This window comes from Acromyrmex echinatior, chromosome 9, assembly GCF_024713525.1.
Source record: "Acromyrmex echinatior isolate Ae372 chromosome 9, ASM2471352v2, whole genome shotgun sequence".
In the NCBI taxonomy this organism is placed as follows: domain Eukaryota; kingdom Metazoa; phylum Arthropoda; class Insecta; order Hymenoptera; family Formicidae; genus Acromyrmex; species Acromyrmex echinatior.
The window spans coordinates 5,936,007-5,952,705 of NC_141860.1; the positions used below are offsets into that span (position 1 = coordinate 5,936,007).

The following is a 16,699-nucleotide window of genomic DNA, read 5'->3' on the forward strand; positions in this document are numbered from 1 at the left end:
AATGGAGGGAAAAATAAGAGATAAATATTTATAAAATAAGAAAATGAATGAATGAATGAATGAATGAATGAGAGAGAGAGAGAGAGAGAGAGAGAGAGAGAGAGAGAAAGAGAGAAAAAGGCTGAAAGAAAATTAAACGCTCAGGATTGTCTGATTGCGGAGTAGGTCCCTGTAAAAATGCAAAATGGCCAGCGTCCCCAAAGTTGTATACGTAATTAATAATAAAATGCATGGATGTTTGTCTCGATTGTGTGTGCGCGCACGCGTGAGTATGTGATGTGTGCATGTGTCCTGTGCATAATAATGTGTGTCACATGTTGCCAATGTGTAATGCAGATATATAGGCACGCACGTGCGCATGCGTATGTGCACGTCCGTACTCGCGACTAATTGTAAAAGACCATATATATATATAATAGAGTCACATTTATATATATATACATATATGTATATGTGGACGTATATGCGTGTGTGTTTAATAATATAGTTATAATAAAATATATATATGTATGTATATATATATATATAATATAATATAATATAGATATCGACCCAAAACCCCTAAGACGGGGAGGAAACATGCAACATAATATAGTGTAGCAATATAAGAATGTATAATATAATATAATAGTATATATGTAATAATGAATAGGGTGGAGGGGGCGGGGGCTCTTTCCTTATGACGAGGGGATTGTAAGAATGTGTGGAGTGAGGCATGTGGGTACCTCCAGGATCACTGTTTGTGTCTTGTTTGCGCTTCCTCTTCTTAGTTCGGTTGGTATTTGCGCGGGAAGACCAGTCAGGGTACAGCTGCATGTGCAACTGTCTCTCCCGTCGCGCCAACTCATAATACTTGGCCTGTTCCTCTCGCCCTAGCGCGTGCCACTACCGAGAGAGAACCAAACACTTTTTGTAATTGTACATGAACCGTGTGTGGACTAAACAATATTTTTATCATCAAGAAAAAAGAAAATTCACTAATGCTACTGCCGCCACCCTAATTGCATAAAAATTAGCTAACTCTATTTAGAAATTAATTTTTTTTTTATTACTTTTTCGTTATCTATTTTATTATTTTATTTTTTTTAGCAATATCTCGTTGCCTCATAGCATTTCAGTAACACTGGGGTCCCTACTTTCCGTTTAAAGTGCTAGAAGAACAGCCTAAGTTGTCCCCTCCCCCTCGGTCGCACCGCTATTCGTCGCATGTGGTCGATATTAACAACCTAAAGGCATACAGGGTGTCTGATAGAGAATACGACCTAGCGAGTAGACGATAAAAAATTTTAATGGAGTACGCGTGCGGATGAAAAAGTGAAAGAGTAATGTTTGCATGTCTATACACTGAAGAAAATGTGGACGCTATATACAGTTGATATACTTGAAATAATTAGAAGATACAATCCTTATTATACATATTATAATAATAATATATCACTTCAACCAACTAATAAATTTTATTTATTGATTTAATTTCATACTTATTAAAATACAATTGAAAGATTGAGAATTACAAATTTGTTATCAGACGATTCAATTAGGTTTCACTGTTTTTCAATCCTTTCGGTAATATGAACGCATTTTCCATTAAAAAAAAAACGCTGGTTCCTCCAGTATGTATTTCCGTTTGCCATCTGCCTCAAATTCTTCTCCACGTCATTGAAATAATAAAGGAAAGACTTCGATGTAAGACTTATGATAAAATACTATCAACTTCCCAAAAAAAAAACGTTTATTTCAGGTATATATACTATTGAATATTTACGGGAAAACGGAAGAAAGAGAAGAAATGAATTTCAAAGAAGGCGAGATATTGTCATTGGACAATTCTCGTCAAATCGCCGTAGCATGACTCATCTTGAAAGACAAGCAACTGTGAGCAGATGTCGCAGCGAAAAACAAAAAAGAGAAAAAACGATCAGGCCCTAGGCTCTACCAGACATCCCGTACCTAAGGCTTTGGTTTTCTCGCTCTCATTATCGCATCATCGGTGATATTATTTGTCTCGTCTCATTTCTTCTTGTTCTCCGGAGAACGAATACCGCTTTAGGGAGTTTGGCCAGATAAAAAAAAAAGAATTGCATTGCATGCCGCGAGAGTCCGTGTCAATTTTCTTCCATTTTTTGTTTCTTATTTTTGTACTTTTCTTTTTTTTTTTAATTCTCTGCTGTGCCACATTCCACAATCCCCACAGACAATCCAATTCAGTTTCGAAAAACGAAAAAATATACATATATGCATATATGTACATATATAAAATATCCAAGAGATATACATATATGTCGATAAATATATATATATATATATAGCCTGCACACGTTGAAAAAGATTGAATGCCAGAAAACCATAATAAATAAATAAATAAATAAATAAATAAATAAATAAATAAATAAATAAATAAATAACGCAAAAAAAGAAACGTACGAAAAAAGAAACGCACAGAGACTTTGATCGTTTCAATCAACCAGTATAGGTATATACTAGCAATTATTATATATGAATTATGAATTATTAAGGGCCTGCTGTTCTAGCACTGGAAAGTGGTACCTCCGGTGGGATCTGCGGATCGCTCTTTCTTCCTCTTCTTCTTCTTGCTGCCATATCCGTAGTTATCCCTAGCACTCCAGCCGGGATATCGTTGCTGATGCAGATGGCGCTCCTGCCTGGCCGCCTCATAATACCGCGCCTGCTCCTCCCGACTTAGCGAGTGCCACTGCGTGTCATATCCCCAAAATTCAGATTCACAGATTCACAGTCTCACAGTACTTATCACCGTGCACCGTCCCCATTATCTCTCCCTCCCTTTCCCTTTCTTTCTCTCTTTCGCTCTCTCTCTCTCTCTCTCTCTTCCTCTCTTGCTCAAACTTATTTATCACTAGCGACAAGTGGACAAGTCACTATCATTGACTCGTGTGACTCGTCCCATGAGACCCACAAAAACCACCCTTCGGCCCTTCCCTTTTGTCACAGCGTTCTTTCTATCAAGATGAATCTGAGATTTCCTTAGATCCCACCTACAATGCTCTATTTGTACTGAGATACTAGTAGGTACGGTTAGTTAGCTCTGATTAGTAACCCGATAGATGATTCGTTCGAGAAAAGCGTTAAAAATACATGCAATACTTGTATATCCAGAATGAAAATTCGTCTGGAATATATTTTTAATAAATAGTCGATCAATATTTTCTCTTTTTTTCTCATTCAAATATTATAAAATCAAAATAATAAAACTTTTGATGTCTAATATAAAAATTTCAATAATCGAACCGGTTCAATATAAAAATTTATCTAATTCATAAGTAAAATTTTTTCGTTTATAACGATATATATATATATATATATATTTAATCGTAGAATTAAGTTCACTGAGTAAATTGCTAGAAATCAAATTTTTGCTTAGAAATAAATTAAATTTATATCTCTCTTCTCTATCTTTTTTTCAATATGAAAAATTTCAAAAATCTTGTTTCATTATGAGATGAGAAAAAATATTGACATTTGCATATTTCAATTATTCTTACATCAGAGTGCAATAAATTAATTTTATTAACCCAGATATAAACCCAGTACTTTATTATTCAAAATAATTTACGATATTCAATTTGCTACTCCGAAGTAGAACAATTTACTTTAAGTGTAAAAAATATCTAAGTAAAAAGATTTACTCACTCGTCTTCCCAATATTTGGTTGATCGCGGCACTCTCTTTTAAGGTACACTCTGCCACAACCTTCGCCCTCATTTCCTTCATATACAGCATAAACGCATTCAAAGGCTTTTTTATATGGGGTTTCTTTTTATCTGTCGAAATAACAACGAGATTAAATAAATCATTCACTTTGAACAATGTCAGGCCTCTCTAATACTACGATTATCCACATGTGATTTCAAACACCCTTAAATCCTTACCTTGATTGTTTTGTTGTCCCGTGTCCTGAGCTTTCGCATTGTCCGTAGGTAACGATGTGGAATTTTTCTGTTCTATCATTGACCTGCAACACACATGTAAGACTCAAAATGAATTTGTTGGGCGCGATTAATGCTGATTCTACAAAGCCCATTGATCACATTTGTGTACCGTTTATTGAAGTAGGACTGTTTAACCTCGGAATTGAGGGGTTCAGATTTCGCACAGGACAGGGGGTAGGTCGGTGCGGAGTTCTGGGATAGCTGGTCAGACAGGTTCGGTGGCGTCGGTGTTGGCGTCGTTGTTGCGCCGTCAAAATAGGATGGCGCGGTCGGTGGTAGCGTCAGCGGGCTCCTCAGAAAGCTCTGCGGCAATGGCCAGTTCATCTGCTGCCACATGCGATGTCGTGCCTCCACCATCGCCAGCAGCTGCATAAAGCTTTGCTGTTGCTGCTGGCTAGCGCCGTATGGCGGCGGCGCAATGCCGCGCGGGGCGCTTAAGCTCGACATTTGCACGAGACTGCTCATGTAGAGCGCGGTCAAGAGTTTGTGATCCGCGGTTGGTAAACCACCGGACTCGGCAGACTTGACAGCGTCCTGGAGTATCGCCATATTATCCTCGATCGCGCTCTCCTCAGCCACAACAGCGTCCTTCTCCTCCTCGTCGATCGACGCCTCTGCGATCTTCACACCGATCACAGTCCTGGTCGGCCCGCTGTCTTCAGTGTCGTCCTTTTTGATCACCAAGTTCAGCGGCTCCAGGCACTCGGCTGGCTCCATCGCCACATACGGGACTACCTCGTGCTTAAAGCTCACCGAGGGCCGACCGCCGAAGTGATCCAAATCGATCCATGGAACGATCCTAAACGCCACACGATCTCACTCGGTCGGTCCCGAGCGTTATTGTTCGAGGATTAATTATCACGAAACGAACGAATCAAATCACCGTCCACTTTCGATGACATTAGGGCCTTAGATCCTCTTTTTCATATCAACCCTCAGCGGCCCTCATCTCACTCGCGTTACTTCTCATCAACTCTGGAAAACGGCACGCTCGTCATTCGCAGCATTGCAGATAGACAAGCTGGTTGAGCTCCAGCCGCGACACTCGACAATTTACACTCTCCATTCACATCCCCACGCTTTGTCGTATTAGAGCGAGCGCGTAAAATGATGAAACGGAGCCCTGTAAACCGGTCAACGTTGTAAACAGCACGTACGCGGTGGCGCACACTTACGCGCCGTTCGTGATGGTCCGCCAGACGCTGGCGGCAGCCTCGCTCCGCCGGAAGTCTCCGAGACATACGTGGTAGCCGTCGTATTTGTCGCGCGTCGTATGTACGTACGACGTGCCTAATGACACCGTCATTGCTACGCTGTCGTTGATAGGCTTCATTTACACGTTCGCGTCCACCCGCCACCGCTTTGGCAGCGCCAGTCGTTGACGCGACTTCGTCACCCGGCGATTCGTGCGGTGAAATGTCTCCAGGGGCGGCATCCCACGGTCACCCATTCGTCATATCTCTCTCTCGCTCTCTCTGTCTGTCTTCCGCCCCCTCTTCTCGCCACCCTCACTCTCTCTCTCTCTCTCTCTCTCTCTCTCTCTCTCTCTCTCTCTCTCTCTCTCTCTCTCTCTCTCTCTGCTTTTCTCTTTTTACCCCCTCCCCCTCCCCGCTCTTCCAGCCGCCGCTAGTAGAGGGTTGGCTCTATATACCTACCAAACACCCCGTCTATCTCATCGGCGACTATAGCGCGCTCGTTTCGTTGTATCACAAAAACGCACCCTCTCGTCTCTCGATTTCCAGTGACGTTTGTCGCGTAACGCCCGCACGAAAACTCTACTCTTTCCTGATACACGTTGACGTTCCTCGTCTTCTTCGCTGATCTCGATTTCCCCGTTTGTCTCCGGCGTGCCTCGCGTATCCTCACGCCAGGATTTTCCTTCGCGCACACGGGTACCCTGTATCTCTCTCCCACCTTCCGTCGCGCGTCTCAAACGCGCTCGTTTCTGGCGTCAGCGGAATCACCACCAACCGGTGTTACGACGATTGATTATCGGCGAGTCTGGGGGTGGCCGGGGGAATTGTGCGAGGGGGAGGAGGGCGGGTAGCGCGGGGTTGCGCGAGGGTGGCATCGCGAGATGGGTGGCATCATCGCGATTCATGGCTCTCGCGGCGATAGAGACAACCCTACCATCAGCCGGTTCTACAATTCTGGGAGCGGGTGGGGGGGACGCAGCGAATATCGCATTCTCTGTGGCCTTCCTCTTCTACGTGCCTCTGTGATTCTTCCTTTTCTGATCAATTGTCGCGGCGCTGCCGTCGACTACCGATCAACCTGGGTATCTTGCTACCACTTGCCAGCAGTACGGCGAGTTAGGAGGATGGATCACTCGCGATGATTGCGCTCTATCCGAGGAAATTTTGTCCCTTCTCGATATCAGCGTTCCTATTAAGGCATCTTTGTCTGATTCCATGTATGTAGTCACTGAACGGTCGACGGTAACTTTTTGAATTTTTGCACTCACGCTAACCGATTGAGTAATCCTATTCTCAAATGAAATCAATTAGATACGAGTCTCTGTAAAACACAGCATTCTCACGGTTTATTCACCAAGATTGAAATTGAAAGCATCCTTTGTTCTTTTAAAGAGAATCAAGGGCTCTTTGTATCACTGATGCAGCAACAATAGGCTGATGTGGATGTAAACGTAAACGTGTAACGAATTTTATGAGAATATGAAAATGCGATGCTACCATCTTTATGGATGCGTCGCTGATGGATTAGGAAGATGTGTCAGCTGGTCCTTCATGATGCCTCGCACTTGCGCGCAATGTGTATGTAGAGAGTACGAGAGAGAAAGGGAGGGAGGGGAGGGGAGGGAGGGGGAGAGAGAGAGAGAGAGATTTGGAGGAAGAGAGAAACACAGAGAGAAAAGACGCAAAGCGTGCACGTTGCGGTCTTTGTATGTGCACGGATACGGGGCGAGCGATCGCTCGGGTACTAATGTAAATTAGAAATCTGTTTAAGAGGTAATGATCAATACATAACTGGCGGCGGTGGCGGCGACAGCGTCGGGGTAGCAGGCGCAGACGCTGTGTAGAGAGAATCATTCGATAAGTGTTATACGTGCTCTTTCAACTAGTGAAAGAGTGAAGAGTGCACGCGACGAAGGGTTCGGCCAAACATTCCGGGGTAGTCGAGACGTGCTACCCCCTACGATCCTCGCGCCGCAACTATCCTCACCCTCGGCACGACGCTTCCTTATCAGCAGACGCGCTGCGTTGGTACACCGACCCATGTCTTGCAGCTGTCAGCGCTATTCGGATATTATTATCGATCGTCAAGCAAAAGCATCAACCAAGCACGTAGCGCTTACGCTTCATGGAATACGACTGCATCGGCACACAATCATGGGGTGGTTAGGAAGATTCTCGCAGAATTTTACCGAATGTTTTCTGATGAATAATATCTGCAGGGTGGTCCAGAATATTTTTGTGACAGAATACCACTTGATGATGGATAACGTCCAATTAATAATACAGTATCCACTGATACAATTATCCACTGATTCGTTCATCAACAGTGTTCTTCTTAATCGCTCGATAAATTGCCGATTATTTGAGTTGATATAATATAAGTATTATAATATATTTCTAGTTGTTTTTATAATGCACGATGATCCGATCATACTTGGAGTGAATGTTTTTTTTAATGAAGAACATTGTGTTTCACGTAGTAGCTCTTGATAGATGTATTTCATTTTTTGTATTCATATACATATATTCCAATACATGTATGGAAGTATGTGTGATTATCTTTTTTAAATATTGTTTAACGTCGGATAAGACTAAAACTTTTTTTCCCATATAAATTTTTCTGTATCATTCGATTTATCAACTCATAGACGACTAGTCATCGTATAGCCGTTTATTAGTGTGAGTAAAAGATGACGTATTATAAATTAATTATAATCCCGCTGCAGAGTAATTAATCAACGATGGTATTACAAGCGCCGGTAGAGATAAAACTGTTCCGAGCGGCAAGTCGGCAAGTTCATTAATTGTCTTTGAAAGTTTATGCCGCATCGTTTCAAAGATTATGACACCTCTTTTTGCGGCATGTCTCTTCCTCTTTCTTTTTTTCTTGTACATCGAACGTATAATAGTCATCATAATAATTGATCGTTAAAACGATAATATAAACTGGATCACTTGTAAGTCATTGCTTTAGATATTTCAATACTTTTGCGATCAACAACGATGCCGCCAGTTGAGATGAACTTCGTGGTAAATCCCGCAAAGTTTATCGAGCCGAGTGGAAGGACAAAGAATATCGGGAAATAAAACGGGAATAATCGATGCTGGCTTTGCTGCTGGCTGTTCAGATGTCGCCAGCGATACGAAATTGAGAGTCATAACGAACCTGTGATTGTGATCCAAGGTGGAGTGATCCGCCTTCGGTGCTGAGGATACCAACGCATGTGACGCTAACGCATGTGCGTGTGGACTCAGACCAGGATGCGGAGGCATAAGGCCCGTCGGTGAAAACCGGTAGAGATCACTGAAAAATCAAGGCACAATTTAATCTCGAAAGTTACATTTTAAATAATAGTAAACAAACGCGGCGAAAAATGATTTTTAACGATATCAAATATTTTTTCACTGACCTTGGTAAACTAGAACTTGTGATGGGTATCGTGGGATATGGACTTCGGAAACCCGCATTTGCCGGCGAGATGGGATACATGCTCGGTGTGTGCCTGTAAATATTTATTTAATTAAATTTTTATCATTGCCGGATGTGTCTCCGGGATGAGAATTCCCGTGATATATTTCCTCGAAATTTGGACGCCAGCGGGGAATTCTCTAGGAAATTGATTAATACATTTATATATCTGCTCGTTTCATGATAACATCGACCGTTTTGCCATATTTGGCATGAAATTTTTGAATAAATTATATATAACGGGAATTGCTATTTAAAATTGTAAATTGTAAATTAAATTTTGAAGTCTGATAAATTATGTATTCAATGGAAAAAAAATCAAAATATTTAAAAATTTAATTTTTAACAATTAAAAAAGAAAAGAACAAAATGAAAATAATTAGTTGTAACTTAAGTATCTTTAAATTTGAATTATTTTCCTAATTAAACTGACTAGTCGTTGATAATAACTTTATTCTTATACAAAAAGTATAATTTTGTGATATCGCAAAGATACGATATCACAATTAATTCATTGAGTAAAGTATATTATAATAATATTTGTATAGCACATCGCGCGACCAACAATATAGTTAATTAATTAGAATTAACAAACTGTTTCTCGTAAAAGTAATTAGTTTGTGTCTCCTGGTTCGCATTTCCAAGTTGTCAAGAACACAGAGACCAGATCCATGCACTTCGCGTAATAAAAACGCTGCCGACTTTCTCATTATTGCAAGTGGCCTCCTCTCACACTCTTCTCTTTTCAAGGATGGGCGCCACCCCTTGAAAACCGCGTGAGTTAAATTCTGTGCACGCTGTGATGTCGACGTCCAAACAGTTTTCCGCGCGCTAGATTGTCGATCGAATAAGGATATTGTGGGTCCTTCTAATTGAGAAGAAGAAACCTAATCATCCGTGGAAAATCGCAATTTGGGACAAATCGGGCGTAAAGCAAATAACGAGCAAGGGAAACGGCAGCTTCGAATGAAAACCTGATCGTAAGGACTTGTCTCCTTGCGAAAAGAGGGTGACGTCTATGAGGACCACAAGGATAAGGCAAAGTTCCGTATCCGATGTAATAGACCGGAACTGAGGACGACTGACCAGCAGTCCACACTTATCCCATGTCCAGATTTGTCAGAAAACTAAACCGGAATGTGAACACATCGTGTTTTATTTTAAAGATAGATAATCTTATAATATATTGAGAGAGAGAGAGAGAGAAAGAGAGAGAGAGACATTGTGAGAAATATCGCAATAGAAGAAGAAATTGTTAATAAAAAGTTAAAGGCTTTAAATATCGCGAAACTCCGACAATCGTTACTAACGAGAGGAAATTAACAAGATCAGTGGATATATTTTGAACCATAGAAACCACCATTGATGATAACGACGTTTATCATGCAAATTCGCACACTTTACATTAAAAAAGAATTTACTTTAAAGCGAAAAATTTATTGAGAAGGCTCGTCATATAACGTTTTCCTTGTATTTTGCTGAATATTTTTATGAATATTTAGTAGCCTTTGTGCACAATTCGCGATATACGATCTGCGTTGAATGTCGAGATTTTAAATCGCCAAGAATCGCTTCGGCGCGCGATCGAAATCCGATGCTCTCCATTACTTTTCATTTGCGTTACTGTGAAACACGAATCGATTATTTAACGCGTAATTAATATAAAATATAATATAATGTATACACACACACACAACACACACACACACACATACACACACACACAGAGACAGACAGACACATGCATATGTACATGTACGTATACAAGAACGTAAAACGATTCTTGTTCTATGGACGCGTGCGTTTACAGCGCGAAATTGAATATCGCTCTCAACACACAGTTGAATATATGTTTGATTAAAATTGAAATAATATTACGTTATATTGTAATGCAACCAATCGTAGAATAACATGGATGTAATTGTATTGCACATTAAATTGAAGCTTTTATCAAACTATATGTATTTATATGGATATAAAAAAATAAACAATATTTGACGTAAAATTCTATTCTTAAATGATAATAAATATGTTTCTACTTACCAGGACGCGACTTGCGTCATTTCTGGACTAAGCATGGGATATGGGTATTGACCCGTTGAGAAGGGGTACATTGGTGCTCTCGTAAGACCTACAACAAAATAATGAATTCATCGAAATACCATTTTTTTTAAATTCAATATCAAAATTCAATAACACAATAAAAATTCTTTCCATTTATCTCTACATATTTCTAATCATATATCATTTTTTCTCCATCTGGCTAAATTTCTTGGAGTGAAATTTCACTCCACAAAAGAGTTAAGATACTGACCACAAAATTTGCACTCTTAAATTAAATTAACTTAGGAGTTGCAGATTTTCACTCTTTTCTTGGAGTGAGATTTTACATTTTTAGAAGAGAGAGAGAGAGATTCACTTAAAAAAGGAATGAGATTTCTTCCCTTTGGAATGTATCTCACTCAAAAAAAAAAAAGACTAAAAATCTTATTCAAGAGTGCAAATTTTTCACTCTTTTTCAACAGTAACAGTATTTTAACTCTTGGAATGAAATTTTACTTCAAGAAATTTAAAGAGTATGTAGGATCATCAAATATAATTCATTTTTTATCCTTATAACTTTTTTCATCTTCACCTTTCATTCTTGTATTTTCTATTTGTTTGATAATCAAGATTGAAGTTTTCGTGAATTAATGTATCGAACGTTAGAACACAAAATAAATCTGCCATTAATCACGGGTGCATCTCATATATCCATGATTAACAGCGTCATAACGCGTTTAATCTATCATTAGCTGGCAGCGTGACTAATTTTACGGTCACTAAGTGATGACGTTCAATTTAATCGCGGTGAGATCACGAAAGATCGAACCGGTAACAAATGTATGCACGGAAATTCCTATATTTGGACAGTCGCGACAAACACAAGCGAATTTTATTGCAGATGCATTTTTCTAAATGCAATTTTTTAAATTTCTAATCTATTAAAAATTTTATGTATTTATATTCTATTTATAAAAGCTGAAAGTTTCATTTATCTCTCATTATCAAAAGTAAAATTAAATATGAATAATATACGTACAATTATTCCAAAATGTAGAATAACGATTTTTTTCATAATATTATAAGCTATTAATGTTATTATTGTATTATGGATGTTAAAAATTTGTAATTTTGGATATCACAAAACGCATACGATGAGAGCTTCGATTCGCATGTTAATAATTACACGGAGTAAATACTATCACGATGGGATCAAAGAAATTGAACGAAAGAAAACTATCCTTTTAATATCGTAGGTTTGTAATATAAACATACGAAGCGACAGAGGTCGAGCTTTCTCTCTTTCGTGGCGAGAACGAGCATTGATCAGCATGCACGGCCGCACCCTCTGTAACTAGCACCCAACACGAAGTGGGAATGCACACGCCATCGGGATCGTCGTCCAGAGAATAGTCGTTGTTGAAATTTAATGCCGTATAATTCATCCCAGACCGATGAACGATATCGATATCAATACCGTTTTTGAATAATTGCGATCGATCAAGTCCACGTTACATTGAGTATGAGATATATGGAACAGTTCGTCAAAAATTTGTTGAAAAAGCTTATCTGATTGTTTCTTAACACAAAAAATTAACGCCCGGTTCTACTAATGTAAATTAATTTTAATCTCAGTTCAATTTACTCTTCTATTTCTTAGAACTATTTCAAAAAGATGAGTAAATAGAGCCCCGAGATTAAAGTTAACTTTCTCTGTCACAGTCATACATGATATACGTGATTGAACATCGGGAGATGTTCTTACATAAGTGATCGATTTACGGCTATCTTGTGAGGGAAGCTCGTAAGAAGTTTGTATCACAATTTTTTTTTATACTTATAAAGATGGCCTAATGAAATTGGAATCCAAACGTCTGAGAGATTTTAACGAACCGATTACATATTTATATTTACGCACCTTTATCTGCGTTTGACTCTTACTGCCATTTTGAGTATTACTTTATGTAAGAGTCCTACAAGATAACTTAATTTATTTATAAAGTTAATTTACATTGATAGAAACAGACATAAATGATATTGCTAAATAATTCTATTTCTTGTTAAAAATAAGATAATCCACAAATTTTTAATTACTGATACTTTATAATAAAACGTTTAATACTTTAATTATTTGAACAGTTTTCCTGTTAAAACTCATGAAATCTTGCAATTTTAGCAAAAGCACGTATCTGAAATCAAAGATAGATTTAAAGTTTACTCGGATAACAAATGTAATTGTAAAATTAGATGTACATAGCCATCACAGGTTGAATAACGGACAAGGTATATCGCTTTTACATTGGTATCTAATGTAACTAGTACGTGCCGCGGAACCGATCACGGCTTCAAGAGAACTCGGGAAATGTTGGGCGCGGATATAAGTGGGGTGCCTTTGGCGAGGCGAAGTGTAATTGGCTTCATAAGGGTCGACGAGAAGCGCCCGGAATATCGGCAAGCCTGAAACCGCTTGACGAGGCCAATACGTCTCTCTCCTCTCCTCCCCCCCCCTCTATCTCTCTCTCTCTCCCTTCTCTCATCGCCATTCCCTTTTTCTCTTTCTATGTCATTCGGCGAGTATAGTATACGCGAACGGATTGGATGGACTCTCCAGTCTGTTTCCACCCCGTTCCTTTTTGCGTTTTGCGGGCGATCATGTCCCGAAGGCATATTCCCCGTGACAATCTGGCTCTTCTCTCTCATCCCCTCGCGCGTGCTGAAATCGGTCAACGCGTGGTTTTCTCCGGATAGGGCCACTCTCAATCCCCAACTCTATAATGACTGTCGACTGATCGACCGTAAAGAGATCGGACTTCCGTCTCCCGTTTGCGTTGAAATAACGAAGCGCGGTTACATTTCGCGAAAACAATTGTGATTTTGAATAATCATGGCCGTGTTCTATATTTTATTTCTATTGTCACTTTGCGTATATAGGTTGATTCTCTTAAATAGCGAAAAATAGTGCTTTGTCACAAATGTATATTTCTTTTTAAATAATCAGATTAGTCAAACGATTCTATTTCTCTTTTTTATTATCTTTTTTTTTTTGCAATCAGATTTGTTATCGCTTTTGAGAAACTAATATATTAGTTTTATTTTACGATCTTATTTGTAATACCGACAGAAAAAGATAAAACGATTCGACGACGTATGTAAAACTCGCGGATGCTGGAGCTTTTTTGTGCAATGGAGCTACTTTCGATCTTCGCATAACGACGATTAGCCACTCGACTGTAACGAGACCGGGCTCCCACTCAGCCCCGGGCTTTTAATCTCATTTGAATAACGAAGCACACTCGAGCCCGTGAAAACAATGGCTGCCGAAACGAAATTTAATCCCACGTAAAAGTAATAATCCGATATTTTATCTTGCGCACACGAATTTATGTGTCGCGTGCAACACGATATATCCGTCTATATGTCGCTTTATGTAGAAATCATGAAATAAATTACACATTATGTGTATGTGAACATTCCAATTTTTTTTATGTTACACGTTTTACAATAGTTTATGTTATTTACTTTTTGATTTCAACTTCTTTTATAAAAAGACTTAATATCGCATCTATGATGATAACGCAGAATAAGAAGACAAAATGAAAAAAATACAATTTCTTCGTATTCAATGAAACTTCCAAGCAAGCGATTAGGAACAGGTAGGATTAAAATTGTGCGAGCATGACTTAATTTCAGTTAATGATAAAAAGAAGCTTAAGGCGAGTCTGTTCAATGCTGGTTAGATCGAAATGCATATTCGTTAGAACACGAAAGCCCTATTCGTCTAATATGATGCCAGAGAGAGAGAGTACCGAAAATTGGGAGTATAAGTATAACAAAAAGAGTAGAAAGAGAGAATGAAAAATATAGGAGAAACAGAAAGAAGAGACAACGAAGGATCAAGAAGATGCGAACGACAGAGAGCGAAGAAATGGAAAGGTAGCGGAAAGGGGTGCCTCGTAATATCCTGACGAGTCCGTGGATTTCGTCATGTGTGCTTAATCACTTTCCAGTTGACTCGGCAGTCTGCAACCCCATTATCGGCATCTCACCATCCGGAAAATTACTCTTTTATTCTCGAACAACTCAGGTTCCCGATGTTCCGTGTACCGCGATATTCTCTTTTTCTTTCTTTCCTTCTTCCATTTGCTCGCCTTACTCTTTTCCTGCTTCCATCCAAGTCGATTTTAACTCGGCCGGTGCTCGAGAGTTCTTTTTTCCAACCGTTTCTCATAGCTTCGCCCAACCCCGCGAATTCGTCTATTTCGCTCTATTAAACCTTATCGTCGTGAATTTTATCCATCCGGCTTCGGGAAACCGGTAGTACAGGTTCGGAAACTAAATGAATGCAATGGAAATAAGAGTGGAAGCGGTAAAGCAGCCTAAAAAGAAACACAGCAGAAATTATCTTTTTTTCTTTGAGAAATTTTATCTACTAATAAATATAATTATCCAATTTTTATTAATATTTTATTTATTTTATTTCTTTTAATTTTTAAAAGGTGGTAACATATCAATTACAATAAAAATTTGATGAAATTGATAAAATTATAAAAAATAAGAAATACGCAGTCATAATTTTTACAAACAATTTTATTGAATTATATTGAGATATTATCGAGATAAGAGAGCGTATTTAAAGTTTTATATAAAGGATTTAGTCAATCTTAATTAAAATTTAAAAAATTGTTTTTGCAGAACAATATCATGAAATTAACATTGCATATCTTGGGAAATCTATTTCTTGCATTTAATCGCCAGAATTTTTCTTTAAATGAATCGAGAATTTTAGAACTCGTTGCGAAAGAAGCAGAGAACATAATTTATTAAAATCTTAAATGTGTAATTACCATTGTTGTTCTTGAAGGTAAGAAAAATAAAATAAAGGATTATGAAAGCCAAAAAATTGTAACAGTCAACAATGAAAATAAAATGCGCATTATCGACAACAGAGATTTAATAAGAAAGTAAAAGTGCAGACAATACAAAATAATATTTGTGATTACGATTATTTACCTTAAGACCGGTACATATCTAAATCTAAATCCTTCTTCATGATATTGATTTTACTCAAAACAAATTAATACTATTCGATATCAACGTTAATTAAATCTTAATTAAATAATCAATCAAGCTTTTATCCGAGTCACTTTTATAAAACACGGTTTTAATTATTAACTTATTAAGGTTATTAGCGAACTTTACTCTGCATACTCGAATTGCAAAATACAGGATCGTTGTTAATTATAAATTGCTACCGTTAATTACAAACTGCGAGAAATAACACTTTTTCCAGTATTGATGAAACAAAAGACAACAGCATAAATCGAAATTAGTCGAAAAAATTTAAAAAAAAAATTAGCAACAAATTAGAGTTGATCATTTTCCAAAACTAGGAAATAATTAAAGATTTTAACATAAAGAAGCGAAAAATAAATATAAGAAAAAAAAAAGGAAAAAAAGGGTATAGACAACAGTATAATAATAAATAGAAAAATATAAAGAAAGGAGAAAATAAGGAAAAGAAAATATGACGGAGAAAAGAGAAAGAGAGAAGTTAAGCGGATCAATGGCGAAGCCCTGTTGAAACAGAACTTCAGGATTGTTATTGGTGGCCGTGTCTCCACCCTTTTTACGTTTCATTCCCTCCTGTTTTTTTCATTTGCGTTACCACTTCCCTTTCTTTTTCCATTCGCTATCTCTTTTGCTTGTTCTTTACCATGGAGTTTTTAAATAAACACGCGCAACAGAGATCGAAAAATAAAGCTACTAATTAAAAATACATGTACATCCATGCAAGCGAGAAAGTAAATCGTAGAATCACAAATCAAAAATAAAGGAAAGGAAAATGAAGAGGGAGAGGGGAAGCAGAAAAGGGCATAGAGATATTAGAAAGTGGACACGGAGAAGATAGAGTACAGAGCAGAAGTGCGGAATATAGAGTGAACGGGAGGAAAGAACATTTTTTTATCGCGATATTCAATTGCTTAGTAACAGGGGAAAGATTGGGCGAATAGGTGGTGGATTCG

At 38.3% G+C, this 16,699-nt stretch overlaps 1 protein-coding gene across 4 annotated transcripts in view; it reads right to left on the reverse strand.

The window, feature by feature from the left end:
• LOC105151104 (uncharacterized) overlaps positions 1 to 16,699 on the reverse strand; it is a 40,260-nt gene that overhangs the window by 11,216 nt on the left and 12,345 nt on the right. For 2 of the 4 annotated variants that reach the window (XM_011064636.2, XM_087409606.1), the window contains exons 3-8: positions 10,677 to 10,764; positions 8,575 to 8,667; positions 8,331 to 8,468; positions 3,909 to 3,991; positions 3,670 to 3,800; positions 726 to 885 (exon numbers count right to left, since the gene is read on the reverse strand). In XM_011064636.2, coding sequence (XP_011062938.2) covers positions 726 to 885; positions 3,670 to 3,800; positions 3,909 to 3,991; positions 8,331 to 8,468; positions 8,575 to 8,667; positions 10,677 to 10,764 — 693 coding nt within the window. Of the gene's footprint in view, positions 1 to 725; positions 886 to 2,547; positions 2,714 to 3,669; positions 3,801 to 3,908; positions 3,992 to 8,330; positions 8,469 to 8,574; positions 8,668 to 10,676; positions 10,765 to 16,699 lie in introns of all 4 variants that reach the window. The other 2 variants (XM_011064635.2, XM_087409605.1) reach the window with 1 other exon arrangement.